We start from the raw sequence: 15,411 nt of genomic DNA, 5'->3' as shown, positions 1-15,411 counted from the left end.
ACGTGTCACTTACGGGAAAATGGTGTGCACATGTTTAAATATTACAAATTGTGTGGTTTATTTTACAGAAGACACAAGAGAATTCCATAAAAACATCTCACACACTGATCTTTAGCATAAGATCATTTAGAGATCTTTAATTTGTAGGCCAAATTGTGTTTTTTCAGTTGTAGGAATTTTAATTTTTTTCGAGATTTTAGCACAAAATCATTTAGAAAAGGATGATGTTAGGATGCCAAAAAAGGTGACTCCTGTATTATATCGGTGTAAATTATAAATTTTTTTTTAAATATTTTTAAATTCCTTTAAATATTTTAAAAATTTACAAACTCGTTAAAAAAAAAAAAGACACAAAATTGGTCACTTTTGAAAGGCACCACTCTCGGTGGCCCAAGCATTTTCCTTTAGAAAATAAGCGGCTTGATCCACCAAAGTATAATTCCCAAATTTGCATTCTTATAAAATTTATATATATAAAAATATATAAATCCCAAATAGACAAGTCTCACGCATGTCTTTGTAAAAAAAAAAGAGCTCACATTGAAAAAGTGAAAAAAAAATTATTTTTTAGTAGAAACCACATTTTTATAAAAGGTCTACGTAGAATTTATCTATTTGGAGCTTGTACCTAGCATTACTCGAATGAGAATGCATTACAAATTTACAAGGCCATGATAATGTTTGCTATAAAAGAAAGGGGGTTGTGACAAGTTTAAGATCATAAAATTACAAGTCAAAACCAATAAAATTAGCATGCCAACTTTTATGGGATGCACCGGTTGTAATGCAAGGTACTTTGATGTCACCAAAGATCATAACAGCTTTAAGAAGGCCTTTATGTGATGAAACAGTAAGCATACAAAGTGAAGGAATAAAACCATGTGCTGCAAAAGACCAGATCTAAGCAGCTCAAGAATCAAATCTTGACGGGTGAAAGAGAATAAACTATAGCTTGACATTCTTATAATCTATGAGATAAAAGAAAATATCTACTAATACAAGAATTTCTGTGAATTAGACTTGATTAGAAGGATGATGAGGCAGCGCCAAAGAAAGTGATGAGTTTGAACTTTGAGCCAGACGTACTGGCTCAATTCCAATTCCAGAACCCTATGCTGAATGTGTTTCAGTTCAGAAAGCTAAAATCTGTTGTCTTTCTCTCGTTGTTGCGGCACTTGCTGTTGGAAATTGCAGAGCGGAAGATGTTTTGAGCAGATTCATAGAATAACACAAACACAGCCTCTATTATCACCACCTTCGTTGTCAGTATGTTCTATTTCACTGTTGGAAAACCAAAAGGATGCAAGATAAGCAACCACAAACACAACCTAGTTCATAATTTCAGCATAAAATAAACGACATGCAACACGTAATGTATATGCATATATGTAGATCCTACAAATGCCATGCCGACACATATGTTAGTAAGTAATTGTTACATGTTTGAAGCCAATGTAACCGAAAACACGTACATTTCAAAATCCATACACCTCCTGTTCTAAGGAATTAGAAGTGTGATAATATTGGCTAGATAAGTGTAATTCCATTTCTAAAAGACATTATCTTTAAAAAGTTTAATTGAAGAACTGCAGATGACGGACAGAAGCAGACCTGTGAGCAGAGACTACACTCAAGTAATCTTCAGGACATGTATCTCTGTTGAAGTCTCTTCAGTCGTCACGTTAATTGAAACTTATTACGTCTTTTAACATGTTTATAAGAATATGGGAAATCTTCTAAATATGAGAGAGAAGCCAACAAGATTGACCAAATCATGTGCACCAACATGGACAGGTATGAAAAAGTAATGGAGGTATCTCAAATCAATGGAGGTACTGGGTTAGAGGGGTCATATCCAAATCAATCATGTGGACCAACAGTAATAAAAACCACAGCATAAGGGAGGAATTGGAAAAGTCAGGGGACACCACGCCAAGGGTAAAGCTTCCTTCCATCCACAATATCATTAAGTTTAATCTCTCTCTTGGTATAAGAAGTTTAACTCGTCCCATTTCTCTCTGATACGATTGGAAACATCTTTGTTTCATAACAATGGACACACACCCTCTATTCCAGCATGTTGTTTTAGTTCTATGAGAAACAATCTTAATCTTTCCTGTCTTTGCTGGAATAAGAACATTAAAGACAGATCAATAAAGGGTAAGGGACACCTTCTATCGTCAAGGGGCTCGGTTTATACACGGAATCATCCAGAACCAATGCCCATGCAGGTTTATGGTTTCAAAAGTTGACAAACTATACGTGCACAATTTTCTAAGGGGGACGTCATCTCGAAACTTCAAGCAAAGAAAGATTTTATCTTTATTTTCTATTTTTGCTCATAAGCAAAAAGAAACACAATGCTGTATAATATTTATTTAATATATAATATTGAGTGATATTAATCTAATTATTATTATCCTTTTATATTAAATAAATATTATCAATTTTAAGTGATGGAACGAAACAAATTATTCAAAAGGATTGAAATAAATGCCCAAAAGATATTTAGAAATTAATTACTTCACCTACCATGAACCAATTTTCAATTTTATCATAATTATCTGCATTTATGGCAAAGATTATCCTTTAGCAGCAAAGGATACTCGTTTCCAGAATAGGAAATCAATGAATGTCTCTCAAAAATGCCAAGATATGAAATTGGAATTGGTTTCCTATTGGGTTACTCGATCACACAGTCATTTCTACCTCACAAGCACAGGTTTTCATCTTTTAAGTACTACTCATTCAACCTTTAGAAATATAACCTCAAGGTAACCTATCCTTCAAACGTCATGTCTTGAACTCTAGATCAACATCTGGAACTGAAATCCCTTTTAGTTCCTCAGCATTCATACAAGGAATCTTACTATTCAAATCAAATACCAGAAAATAAATAAAGAAGACGTATATTTTTTCTCAATATGAGTAAGATATCGATCTCTCTAGTACTCAATAAGATATCAACATCTAACAAGAAAATCCAATTAAAACAAAAATTGCACAAAAGAACACAAAACCAGAAATGCAAAGGCAGATTAGAGAGGAAGCCGGGAGAGAGAGGGGGGGGGGGGGGGAGTGCCTACCTGGATTCAAATTCCCTGATCTCAACAAGTTCTTTCCCTAAAAAATCCACCCATTGTACCTTCTTCTTCCGATCCTCTTTGGCGGCGAGAGTGGGCTTTCTGAGACTGCTTTTCAGGCAATGATGATCGGCTGGTTGTTGTTGTTTCAGATATAAGCAATCTTCCTTGACCTCAATGGCCTCGCCAGGTAACTGATCAGAGGCTTCATGAACCGAGGCTGGTTCTGAAAGCACATGTGGGATGTTTTCCAATTTCAATGGTCCAGGACTGTAAATATGAGGGGAGGATTTGCAAAAGCAAATGAAGGACGGACAATGAATCTTGCAGGACAAAAACCTCATCACATATTTGCCTCTTTTACTACTGTTTCCTACTACAAATTAGCCCATTCCTTTGCAACTCCGAATACCAAGAATGGATCTGTATCAAATCATCAACCGGTCGATTATCATCCTTCAAAATGTAATGAGAGAAAACCCAACATGCAAATTTCACAGGAAAATTCTAATAAATGGTGAATTTGTTGTCAAGTAGGCACTCCACTGAAGAACACAAGACCAACTGTAGCTGCCTATATCGAAATAGCAAGGACCCAGATTACAAAGTCTTACGAAAATTGAAGCAACTAAATGGAAAATAATGATTATAAGAGAAAAATAAGGGGGTTACATGCACTAGTGGTTCTGAATTAGGCTTTGATAGAGAGAAAAAAATACAAACTTCTGCCGTGAAAGAAGCGAAACCCAGAAAGCAATTTGAGTTTTGGAGGTTTGTGATAATGAAGTTCATCTTCAAGAGAAACGGGCTACTTGGAAACAAACCCAAAACCATCCAAAAAAAAAAACCTCTGTTTCCTTTTCCCCGGTTCCCATGAAAGAAAAGACTCCTTGTTTTGTAGTCTACCAGAGACACAAACAAATTACTCAAAATTACAAAGACTATCCTACCCTTTGAGGATTTCATTTCACCTCCATTGACAATGTTGAATAAGGAGAAGACACCAATGTAATAGCTGAGATAGGAAAGAAGAAAAAGAGAAGAAACCTTAGCTGGAAATCCAACTTGCCAACATTCTAACATGTAACTGTTGGAGCCTCCAAAAGAAAGATTAAATAGTAACTGCCGAATTTATTTTTTAATATACTAGCGTATTGAATAGTATTTGTTTTTTAAATTATACAGTTTGTTTTCGCACCAACTAACGTTAAAAAAAAAAGGTTTCGAGATTTGATTGAGTTCTCTTGTCTCTATTATTATTTCATTATATTTAAGTATGGAAAATGAACAGCTGGAATGGGATTTTGAGTAGGATCATAGAAGATTGTGGTCAATGAAGCGATATATTATTAAAAATAATTGAGACATGCAGAATTTTTGGAGCATCTTTAAACCAGAATGCAACCTCAGCAAAGCCCATTTTTAGTTTCTTAATGGTGTGCTCAAGTACCTCAAGTTTCGTGTATTTTAAAATGATTAGCCATTAAACCTTCCAAGTTGCCTCATTACGTACATATTCTAATAATTGGGAGAGGATTTTCAAGGAATTTGAGAAGATTCAAGCCAAAGCAAACGCCATTGATTTCTTGAGGAGCTGGGGAACAGTTCTTTCTTGAAAAGAAGTTTGGCTGCCTTTTCCTCAACAGAAGGTCAAATCATAAAAGAGCCTAGCAGCTTTTTGCACTTTTTTCCTTTTTCCTTTTCTTCTTCTATTTGCCCTATTCTTTGATAAACTCTTTAAGACGCGTTAACCACCATCAGTTGGTTGGTTATCCCCAGTTTCCTTTGAAAGTCACATTGCAGAAAGGTATTGTGTCAAAAATATGATCTTTCTTTTCCTTTTCTTCTTCTCTCTCATACTCTGTTTCCATTCTAAGAAAATGAAATCGTTCTTGCAAACAGAGATCATGTCACGCAAAACTGATATACAGCCTTAACAAACATTCAAAATAAAGGAGCCAAATTCGCAAAACTTTGAGGGTACACGTAATCATTTGGCTTGGTATAATTATTATGAAGAAATGTTATTAAATTGATAGATATGGAAGAGTGCCACATGTTAAGAAGGACGACATGGGGGTTGGTGGCCCAGCAATCGAATTTGCAACCATGGAAATGAACATCATTACAGAAAGCTGGTGATTGAAAAGCCCGGTGATGCTATCAATTTTTTTTTTTTTTTTTGGAAAATAGTGATGCTATCAATTGATTGGAGGCTTGGAACCTTTTTTTTTTAATGTGTTAAAGAGACAAGCGCATGCCTGATTGTACAAGATTGTGGGAACAAAGGTCCCCTCCTTTTTGCAAATCTGTCTTTGCATCATGACTACATGTAGAAAAGAGTGGTGCTAGACTGCTAGCAATATCATGTTTGCCATAGATTTTGATCCCCAAGCCAGGTATGGATCGTCGGTGGTGGAGTGAGAGAGGTAGGGCAAATTTGAGAGATCTGAAGTTGGAAAAGCCAACGATAATGCTCCTGGCTATAAGGCTTGTCAGTGTAGCTACGACAAGGTATGAGAATCATGCCAGGCCTAGGCGACGCCTAAGCATCGCTCGTTGATGGTGTTGTTGGGTTGGTCTTTAAGACCCATAATAGATGCTTTCAAGCATGTGACAAGTGAAGAAATTGAGAGGCATGCAGTTAAAAAGATGAAAACATTGATTTTGTGATGTGATGTCATTTAGGACTCCAGTTAATTCCTTCTTTTTGATTGTTAGTTTACCTTATAAATGAAAAGGAAGAAAGAAAAATAACTAGAGATATGTTCTGTTATAAGTTTCCTTGATGAATTTTTCTCAACATCAAATCTGCATGGCTAATCCCCAATTCCCAATTAAATAAAACAGTCATCCTACCAATAATTTCATTTTTGAACCTTGGTCTCCCTCGCAACGATGGAAGTCATTGTATTTATATTATTCCTAATGAACTGCCAAATACCATGAATAACATATTCAGTCATTGAAATTGTCTCAAACCAGTATATAATTTACAGCCATTCGCAGGGGGGAAAAATAAAATAAGCTGGACTTAAAAAACAAGAATCTGTATTGTATTTGTGTTACAAAAAATACATGACAAAATTTTCCTAAAAAATAACAATGCTGTATTGAAACAAGCCATATAGCTGATCCAAAAGAATTCGCATATACCGATGTTTTGCTGTTACACTATTGCTGAATCTTAAGAACTGGGAAAGCAATTACATCTCGAATGCTTGCAGAGTTTGTCAGAAGCATCACTAGCCTGTCGATTCCAAGTCCCTGAAAACAAATTCTTTCCATCAAAGAATATCTCAGGGATAGATAGCATTAGCAATTGCGGTTGAGTTACAAAAAATATCAAATTAATGCTTTTTATGCTCCCTTTTATTTTGCAGAATCATAAGATGTAGCACAAAAGCATGTGCACCCGGACGCATCTCTCAAGAGCGTATTCGTGGATATGAATACTGACAAATCAGGATTGCCTAATTGTTTACTTTGTGAAATATTGCAATTCAAAGAGATGGTCTAAACAAACACCCAACAAGATAAAATATATTTACTAACTAATAAGATATTGTAGCTTCTATTTTTTAAAAGAAAAGAAAAAACTTAACTTGGGTATTATATTTTCTTTTCATTATCCTTAATTGTTGAAGAACTATAATTATCTAGAGACCTCCAAATGTCTGAAAATAATTTCAAGATGAAGATATGCTTAAATTGGCTTCCTAATAGTCCATATCCTTAGTGGCAAGAGAATGCCAGTTCATTGTTTTCAAGTATTAAATACAAGAAAATGTCATTTCATAAATTAGAAAAAAATCATTTCCCTTTAGATTCATCACAGACATTAAACCCTAAAAGAACATGAAATCAATTGACTGATAGACTTTCTAAACGCATGAAATAGTAAGAGCTCAACCCTTCCTGAGCACAACATGTTATTATAAAATTGTACATATTTTCATCGAGGTTCCCTCAAAAAACTCTGGAACGTTGATATATAGTGAAACTGCAACCTTACCATTCCTGAAGCAGGAGGCATTCCATATTCCAGAGCCGTTAGGAAGTCATCATCAAGAGTCACTTCATATGAGTCATCCTCATTTTTATTTCCTCGCTCTTCTGCACTATTTGCTTCCATAGCTGCCGCTGCTCTCTTCTCATTATGCAGCCTCACTTGCTCTTCCAAGCGTCCTCTCTGACAAAAGACAGGAGTAATGACAAACTCTCTGTTTTCTAGTCAAAACCACTAACAATTTTTCACATACAGCAAAAGAAGCAAGGAAAATCTGGTGAATGGATGCAATCCAGCCAATTATGGTTTTTTATAACCTTGAGCTTTTGGGACAAGATAGTTTAACCTAGTTACAGTGGTCCCAAAATTAAAGCTTGGCTCCCTTATACATCCAATTTAAAATTAAAATCCTACATGTCAAGTTTCACATATTGAAGGAAAGTATGGACCACGTGAAGAGTCAGCATAACAATTAATTGACTAAATTAAACAATTTCAATCAGTTTAAACTTTTAGAAGAAGCAGTAATTTAATACACCACTCTTCAAATTCACCAAGCTTGCTGAAAAGGTAAGCATAATTCTTATTTACTGATAAAAAAAACCATACACACCAGTCATATCACTTGGTTGTTTCTATGTTATTGCTCCATTTATTACAAAATGCTTTATGCAACATAATGAATTACAAGGACGGCAATGGCGAATGACCATCTACCCTTACACTTTTCTGCAGCATAGTTGTTCTTGATTTTTATTTCCAACAACTAGCCATCATCCCATTTCTCATACGTCAGCATCCTTGATTAAGAATGAGTTTGCCATCAATACATGGAATAAAGCAGAGTAGAACTCATGGATGGAAAAAGTAACAAGATTCGTGTATCTACCACCATCCATAGAAGTGGGGGAAGTAGCTTAAACAATGATCATAATATGATTCAGATACAATTCTACTCATTCGATTCTTTTTTCTGTTTAATTCAACTCATTTGTTAGTTATGCAAGCACTCCCAAAACTTCCATAAATTCTATTTCTCTACCAAACTCAAGTCAAGGCATTCATCATTGCTTGATTAAAGAATCACCAGATAACAAAACAATGAAACAAAATCACTGAATAACTTGTTGACTCTAATTGATTTATAAAGTGGATGAAACTGGATGATAAAAATTCAGTTCAATTATATACTACAGATACCAAGTTGATAACACTTTCAAAATAGAAGCTCCTTGATTGTGAAAAGAGTCTATGACTAACAAGATAGACACAAAACCCGGAAATCCAGGAGTGCAAAATAAGTTTACCTGATCCATAGGATCAGTCAATTCAGAAAATGCATTTGCCAGCTCACGACCACAGATGAAAAGTTCAAACCTCTCTGTTAGCCCCGCATGCCTAATAAGGGAAGATGAAGAATAAGATGAGAAAGAAAATTTCCCAAACAACAGATAAGTCATACATTAATCATCTCCCCATTTTAACATGTTCCTTCATCCCATGCGAAGAAACTACATAATGGATTTAAAATCGCAAGCTCTACAAAACGATATTACACATTATCATTTCCATATTTAAGGACCAGTAAACCTGCATCATACCTCTACTATAACTACCGAAAACACGGGGGTAGTTTTCCATTATGAATCCTCACCAAATATACATGCTTATCGTAGCAAGATTTGCACTCTATATTTTCTATTGTATTCTCCAAAAAATTATGCCTACACATCGAGTGCATAACCCTTTATTTGACACAGCAAAGGGAAAGTAACTGAGATGAGTAGGCCATATGTACTAAAAAATAAATGGCCATGTCCATGAAGATCTTGAAAGGAATACCTTCATGCAAAATAAAGACTCTGGGATGCCAGAAACACTAGAATTTGGATATAAATCCAGCCAACACCCAGGTTCAAGACCACATGATAATTCTTACTCCAAGCTCTTTCTAACGAATAAATTTTATTCCAAGTTCAAGTTATACTTGATATTTTAATGTAACTGGCCTGGTACTAAATAGAAAGCACGCATAAACAGCAAGAGCATACCATATCCCAGCAATTGTTCATGACAAATTTGGCGTTGGATAGTAAATTATAAGTTACCAAACAACTTTAATTACCTTCTATGTGGTTTAGCCAGAGGAGAAATCTCAATAGGATAGTCCAAAACAAATGTAGGTTGCAGAAGCTTTGGTTCTACAACAATCTCAAAAACCTGGTCAAATGAAACAACTAAATACTGAGAGAGGCTGCATGTAGAGGAAATCTAGAAAACAAAAATAAAAAGCACAAAAGAAGGAATTATTCCTTCCCAGCATTATTGTTTTTCATACCAACATCCTCCAACTATAAAGAAAAGTGTGCAATCTACAAAAGAGATTGCATATTTTTTTATTTTTTTTTTTTATAAGTAAGAAGAAATGTATTAGATCAAGAAAAGGGCAAGGCCCGAGTACAAAGGGGGTATACATTTGCATATTTTTTGAAAGTGGAAACCTTAGATTAAAAAGAGAGCGAAAAGGAGGGGAGCCAGCAGCAGCAGAGATAATTGAGGAAAATACTCTTTGAATATTGCAGATGATGCTGACTGACCTCATTAAGGAGGTGGCCAACAGATGGGCATGCTTCAATAGAACATTTGTCTTTCTTATCAAGGTTGATTTCTAGGGCCCTAAGAGTTATTTCCTTAGCAGCTTTAACATCATTGACCAAATCATTGAAATCAATTCCGGTGGATTCTTTTACAAGATTGTGCATAGTTTCCCTCCTCCAAGGTCGCTCAAGACATATCTCCACACCCTGCATAGACATGTTGCACCAACTTTAAAAAGACACAAGTCACAGTAATATCTTACTAAAGGGATGTGTCATAGCTAATTTGTTGCTTCCACAGAAATTCCAAGCATGCAAAGCAATCAGATCCATGCTCACATATGAAAACTATGAAAGCACCAAAACTTCTTGCGGAATACATTTTGCTTCTTAAAACCAACTGGAATTTTTTTACATGAAAAATTGATCACACCATTCAATGAAAGAGCAGTGATCAAAAGAGTAGATAATACTTGGAGCAAAGTGCACACCTAGATTGTGACCATTTTCAACACTGAGATTGCTTTGAACACAGTGCCCAGAATCATTAAAACTCAATAGGAAAATGAGAAGGGGTGATGTTTTAGATAAATGTTTTTGGAGAATGAGTACTTTTGGTTTCAGTTTTTTGGCAATGAATCTAATTCCAGTGCATTTCAATAAAAAGCAGGTATTTGTTAAATGCTACAGAACTGCAAGTGAGAACAAACTTACCTGGTAGTCAATGGTAAGCTTCCCATGAACTGAAAGAGCACATCTAGTAACAATTTCCTCCACCATGTTCATCATGCTTTGGTAGTCTGAATATGCTTCATACATCTATGATGAAACTAATACCAATAATGATAAGAGCTTCATTTAATAGACTCCAAATGTCAACAACATAATATATGCTATAAGAGGCAACTAATAATTAGTGTCACTTTTGAGTACAGGACATTAACCATGAAGAAGGCCAAACAAAAGCAATAATAGAAAATATTTTACCTCTATTGTGGTAAACTCAGGATTATGACGAGTTGAAATGCCTTCGTTTCTAAATATTCTCCCAATCTCATATACCTTTTCAAACCCCCCAACCTGTCATCCACACAGTTTTTATTCAAGAAATATACTTATGTGCAAACAAATTCAGAACCCATATGGGAAAATGCATACCACTTAATTATCTAATTCTTCAAAGACCGACAATTTTGGGTACAAAAAGGTTAAGCAATCATAAGATAGTTCTATAGGGAAGGGGATACATGAGATAGGGACCATGATGTAAAATCTCACCAGCATTCTCTTTAAGTGAAGCTCAGTCGCTATTCTCAAATAAAGGTCCCTTCCAAGAGAATTATGGTATGTAACAAATGGCCTAGCTTCTGCTCCACCAGCTGCTCCCTAGTTAAATCCTTGAATATTATAATATTGCATAGCATAAAATAGAAAGGGGGAGAGAATAAGGATATAGACAAACCTGCAGAACTGGAGTTTCAACTTCAACGAAACCTAAAGATTCCACTGTCTTGCGTATCTCTGACACAATCTAGCCAGAACAGTTACATTCACTTGCTCAGGAATAAAAATAAAATACCTTGGATAACTATGGAAAGACAACACAAGAGAACACATTGGGAAAAGGTTGAGATAGCCAACAATTGAATAAGAATTTCAAACAGTTCTTTTAAGCTAGACACATTGCACGAATTATAAAACCATAAAACTTTCAAAGCAGTGAAGATTGCTTCCTCAAAGTTATCACCTGTGGCAATTGCAACTAACAATATGGGACATATAAGTAACAATTTTTATCAAAATCAGAAACCTTGATCACAGGGCACAGAGATGGGAGCTTTAACTTCGGTTATTAAATTTCATAAGCATATATAGAAGATAACAATTACACAGCCATCACCGCAATCCTATAATGGTTCTGATTTTGTACCGGAAACTTAAAAGAGTAGGCACCAAAATAAGATTAGAGTCTGCCACTATTCAAGTGATTGCTGCACAATAATAGAGGTGGTCTGTTGGAGAAAAGCTTGACGACAGTTTAAGATGCCTCTTTACATCACAATAATGTTATTAATTTGATGTTATTATATTCTTCCATGATTTAGCTTAGTATCACAATGAAGATATTTTACATGTAAATTTGAGGCAAAAATCTTATTCCATCGATGGGCAACAAAATTCTAGGTATACGAAAACAGAAGCAAGAAACCTGTGTACGGAAATACCAAACAGCCAGCAGTTTTACAGTTAAATAATATACAAATCTTGTTTAGAAAAAAAAATGAAAACTTGAGAGTTCCGTGAAGTCTTTTCTTACACTTGGAAAGGGGGAAAGAAGATGACCTACCTTTGCTCTTTTCCGAAATATATCAGCTACTTCAGGATTGGCAATCATGTCTACATATCTAAACATTGGAAAGATAGCAGACAAATACAGTCGGACGTTAGAATTCAACCAATTTTCTGGCAATTAAATATTTTGCTGTCCAAAATAAAATATGGCCATTGGGATATCTGGTAAATAAAGGGCAACATAATACAAAGTGTTTAACCAATGAGAAATAAAACAATGAAGTTGGATAGACAGATAGGGTGTTCCACCAAAGAAAGCATGTTCAAGGAGTTCAGCAATATCTCTCATTGTCATGCAGGCACAAAAAAGAGCCTACGCATACAACTTGAGAAAATAACCAAAAGACTTTATAAACAAAAAACATGCGAACACAAGCACTTAATTCCATCAGACCAGTGGAATTAAAAGGTACAGCAATTGAAAGTTTTTGTTTGATAAAAACCTATGACATATTATTACACCAACTGCACAACATTCAGAATCTAAACAGAATTTCAATCAGCTGGAAGTGCTCTCTGCTCACATCATATGTTCTAGCCAAAGGGCATCAATGCAATTTGAAAACCACTAGATCACCTCAATCAGCGAATACCTTGGGAAAATGATTGTTAAAATCACACCCTTCAGACATGAACTCACCTTTGGCGGTAGCGCTTATCCACATCAGTTAGACCATGATATTTATCCGGCAGTGGAAGTAGAGATTTGGTCAAAATGGCAAATGAATTCACATAAATAGAAAGTTCTCCTGAAGACAAACCAAGAAAGAAAAAAATAAGTCCAAAATCATGTTGCAAAGGGCTGTACCATTGAAGAAAGTGGCATGGCTACAACCAAAGACATTGTTTATGTCCATGACTAGAATTAGAAAAACTTCACAGTGATGTGTCCAACCAGTCAAGACTATTTTGTAACTTGTAAGCCTTGGTTTCATATTCAGTTACTATTAATTGTCTTGGAGTTTGGAAAATCCCACAACCCATATATATTTTGATGATGCAGAACCTCACCAAGGCAGGGCCCTTTGGACCCACCCTTGGATGGTAAACCCTAGATACGTGACCCCACCAGCCAAAAACAGGTATCAGGTCATTTAGGAAAACTTGTAGTGCGATATCAAATCCAAGATATCTGACCACTAGGCTGCACCCTGACAGGTCCCATAACCCATATATGTACTACATACATAATTTTAGAGGCTATAACAGTGTATAACAGTTAGGAAATCTCACTCAAGTACTCTACTATCCCCAAAAGACAAAAAAAATCAGAAAACTTTGTATGAAGAAAGCATGCAAGACCAACAACCTTTCTCTGTCCGCTTGATTGAACCACTTGCACCTAGTATATCACCAATATCAACAAGTGTCTTTAACTGATCAAATTGATCATTTACAAGCCTCTCCTTCTCGCAATAAAGCTGAAAACAAAAATTTCATCAATTCATTTAGTGCCTTGCTACAATTATTTATAGGAAGAAAAACTAGAAATCTTAATAACATCATTCATACACCCAGAGGATAAATAATTTAACAGACTCAATCGAAAAATGGATGATCTTTCCAGTGAAATATCAATACTAAATAACTCTAGCTATACCAATCCAATTTGTTTATTAAATAAGACCGTTAAAACCTCAACCATGAAAATAGAACTAGACGTGAAAGGCAAACTAGAGCCAGTCACTCCATTGCACCTTTAGACCATCAAATAAAGAGACAAAAAAAAAAAAAAAAAAAAAAAGGTAAAAGCTTTACATAAATCATTTACTCCTAACTTTATGCCTTTGCTTACCTTACTTGCTTGGTTTAAGGAATACAACCTATTCTACCATATACATTTCTTCATTTTAACATGAAACCGCCCGCATCCCCACGCTCATTAAAAAGTCTAGAATATTTTAGTTGACCTTTAAGAAACCACTAGAGTGACTTTTAACTATGACTTTGAAAGAGACCCCAAATCAGGCATCATCATTTCCTAGACACAGGAAAACGCCCCAGCAATGTGCACATATAAACTAATGCAAAAAGAATGGAACCGTGATTGAATAAATTCGAAGCCCAAACTCCCGATATTTAAACTAAAAAACAATGTAAATAGTAAAAACCTGAATTGTCCCGGAATCATCGCGTAACGTCAAAAATGCGAGTTTTCCGAATGCTCTGCGAGCCACAATTCTTCCTGCAATGGAAACATGATCGCTCTCACTATTCGACTCGTCGCCATTCCCAAGATGTCTGTACATATCTTGCAGCTGGTTAGCAGTGTGAGTCCTATCCCACTTATAAGCATACGGCTCCAAGCCCTTGCTCCTCAATTCTTCCACCTACGCAGAAAGCATTTTTTGTTCCTTCAAGAAAAATGCCATTTTGGTTTCTACGTTTCCAAAGAAAGGAAAATTTTCTAGATTCCGGGAAAAAAATCCTTCATTTGTTCAAAAATGAAAATTCCAGCATTTCTTCCTGGTTTCAGAAAGAAACCACGCAGGGTCAAACAGAATACGGAAAAGAAGATTAATTCTTTCTTTACTGCTACGCTCTGAATTGGCGAAATTAGAATCGAAACTTCAAGTGGTGATTCTTTTATTATTAGTTTACCTTAGTAATGCGAATGGAGCGAACGGCGTCTCTGTCCGAAGTGGAAGAAGAAGAAGAAGAAGATCGACGGTTACGGCCGGAGGTAGCGGTTGCGATGGCGGCGGAAGATGAGGAGGAGGAGGAGGAGCACCTGAGAAATCCAATTCTGGAGCGTGTGGCAGCGGAGGCAGTAGAAGTTGCGAAGCGAAAGAGGTGTCTGAAAGGCTGCGAGCTCACCTTCAAAGCCTCCATTAAAGCCGTCCGCTAATGCTTCCTCTTCTTTTTCCCTTCCCTTACAGAGTTTATCCCCTACTCAATCTACTATTACTATTTCTCTACTCTCACGGGTTTTAAACCGGATTCAATATTTTCAAGACGTAGAACGACATGCCGTTTACAGTACTAAATAGTGTCGTGGCGGCCAGTCTGGTTTCATTATTAGTATTTGACGACTTTTTTTCATTTATTTTTTAATTTAAATGAACTTTTTTTTTCCTCTAATAAATAAAAGTTTTTCTGAAGGTCCTAATTATATCACAATAAGAATTAAAAATAAAAAATAAAAGTCTTCAATCCATGCAAACGAGATGGAGCTGAAGTATATATACAAGTACTAGAGACACATGAAGAAATTGAGAAAGAGATGATATAATTGCATGGAGGTACTGCCCATTAGGTTTTGATTTATATACAGATCAGAGATCGATTATAATTAATACAATAAAATAAATAAATGAACCACAATATTGCTTAATTATATATATATATATATGTGCAGTACTACTTATAA

At 35.5% G+C, this 15,411-nt stretch overlaps 2 protein-coding genes across 4 annotated transcripts; both read right to left on the bottom strand.

Moving 5' to 3' along the window:
• Positions 1–901: 901 nt before the first annotated feature.
• On the bottom strand, positions 902–4,267 carry LOC121239581. 3 transcript variants are annotated; one of them, XM_041136850.1, is made up of 3 exons: positions 4,131–4,267; positions 3,087–3,506; positions 902–1,281 (listed from the first exon to the last, which is right to left on the bottom strand). In XM_041136850.1, exons 2-3 carry the CDS (start codon positions 3,425–3,427, stop codon positions 1,218–1,220), a joined length of 405 nt encoding a protein of 134 aa, XP_040992784.1. In that variant the 5' UTR covers positions 3,428–3,506; positions 4,131–4,267; the 3' UTR covers positions 902–1,217. The 3 variants fall into 3 exon arrangements, with proteins under 3 accessions (XP_040992784.1, XP_040992782.1, XP_040992783.1); XM_041136848.1 differs by having other exon boundaries at positions 4,034–4,174; XM_041136849.1 differs by lacking the exon at positions 4,131–4,267 and adding an exon at positions 3,756–4,012.
• Positions 4,268–6,031: 1,764 nt separating this feature from the next.
• LOC121239700 (lysine--tRNA ligase, chloroplastic/mitochondrial) lies at positions 6,032–14,959 on the bottom strand. The gene is made up of 14 exons (XM_041136995.1): positions 14,643–14,959; positions 14,153–14,371; positions 13,351–13,462; positions 12,682–12,790; positions 12,037–12,094; positions 11,152–11,220; positions 10,968–11,075; positions 10,677–10,769; positions 10,404–10,508; positions 9,690–9,896; positions 9,218–9,312; positions 8,400–8,490; positions 7,099–7,275; positions 6,032–6,350 (listed from the first exon to the last, which is right to left on the bottom strand). Exons 1-14 carry the CDS (start codon positions 14,871–14,873, stop codon positions 6,258–6,260), a joined length of 1,767 nt encoding a protein of 588 aa, XP_040992929.1. The 5' UTR covers positions 14,874–14,959; the 3' UTR covers positions 6,032–6,257.
• Positions 14,960–15,411: the final 452 nt, after the last annotated feature.

This window comes from Juglans microcarpa x Juglans regia, chromosome 7D, assembly GCF_004785595.1.
Source record: "Juglans microcarpa x Juglans regia isolate MS1-56 chromosome 7D, Jm3101_v1.0, whole genome shotgun sequence".
NCBI lineage: Eukaryota > Viridiplantae > Streptophyta > Magnoliopsida > Fagales > Juglandaceae > Juglans > Juglans microcarpa x Juglans regia.
The sequence above is the reverse complement of the archived record's forward strand: the minus strand, read 5'-3'. Positions and strand labels throughout refer to the sequence as shown.

Excerpts from the sequence above, each read along its gene's own strand:
- LOC121239581 (XM_041136850.1), bottom strand. The coding sequence starts at position 3,427 with ATGAGGTTTTTGTCCTGCAAGATTCATTGTCCGTCCTTCATTTGCTTT. Across the intron at positions 1,282-3,086 it reads ATCAGGGAATTTGAATCCAG|TGAAATAGAACATACTGACA; the intron begins GTAGGCACTCCC and ends GTTTTCCAACAG.
- LOC121239700 (XM_041136995.1), bottom strand. The coding sequence starts at position 14,873 with ATGGAGGCTTTGAAGGTGAGCTCGCAGCCTTTCAGACACCTCTTTCGC. Across the intron at positions 10,770-10,967 it reads TTCACTTAAAGAGAATGCTG|GTTGGGGGGTTTGAAAAGGT; the intron begins GTGAGATTTTAC and ends TGTGGATGACAG. Across the intron at positions 9,313-9,689 it reads TTGGCCACCTCCTTAATGAG|GTTTTTGAGATTGTTGTAGA; the intron begins GTCAGTCAGCAT and ends TCATTTGACCAG.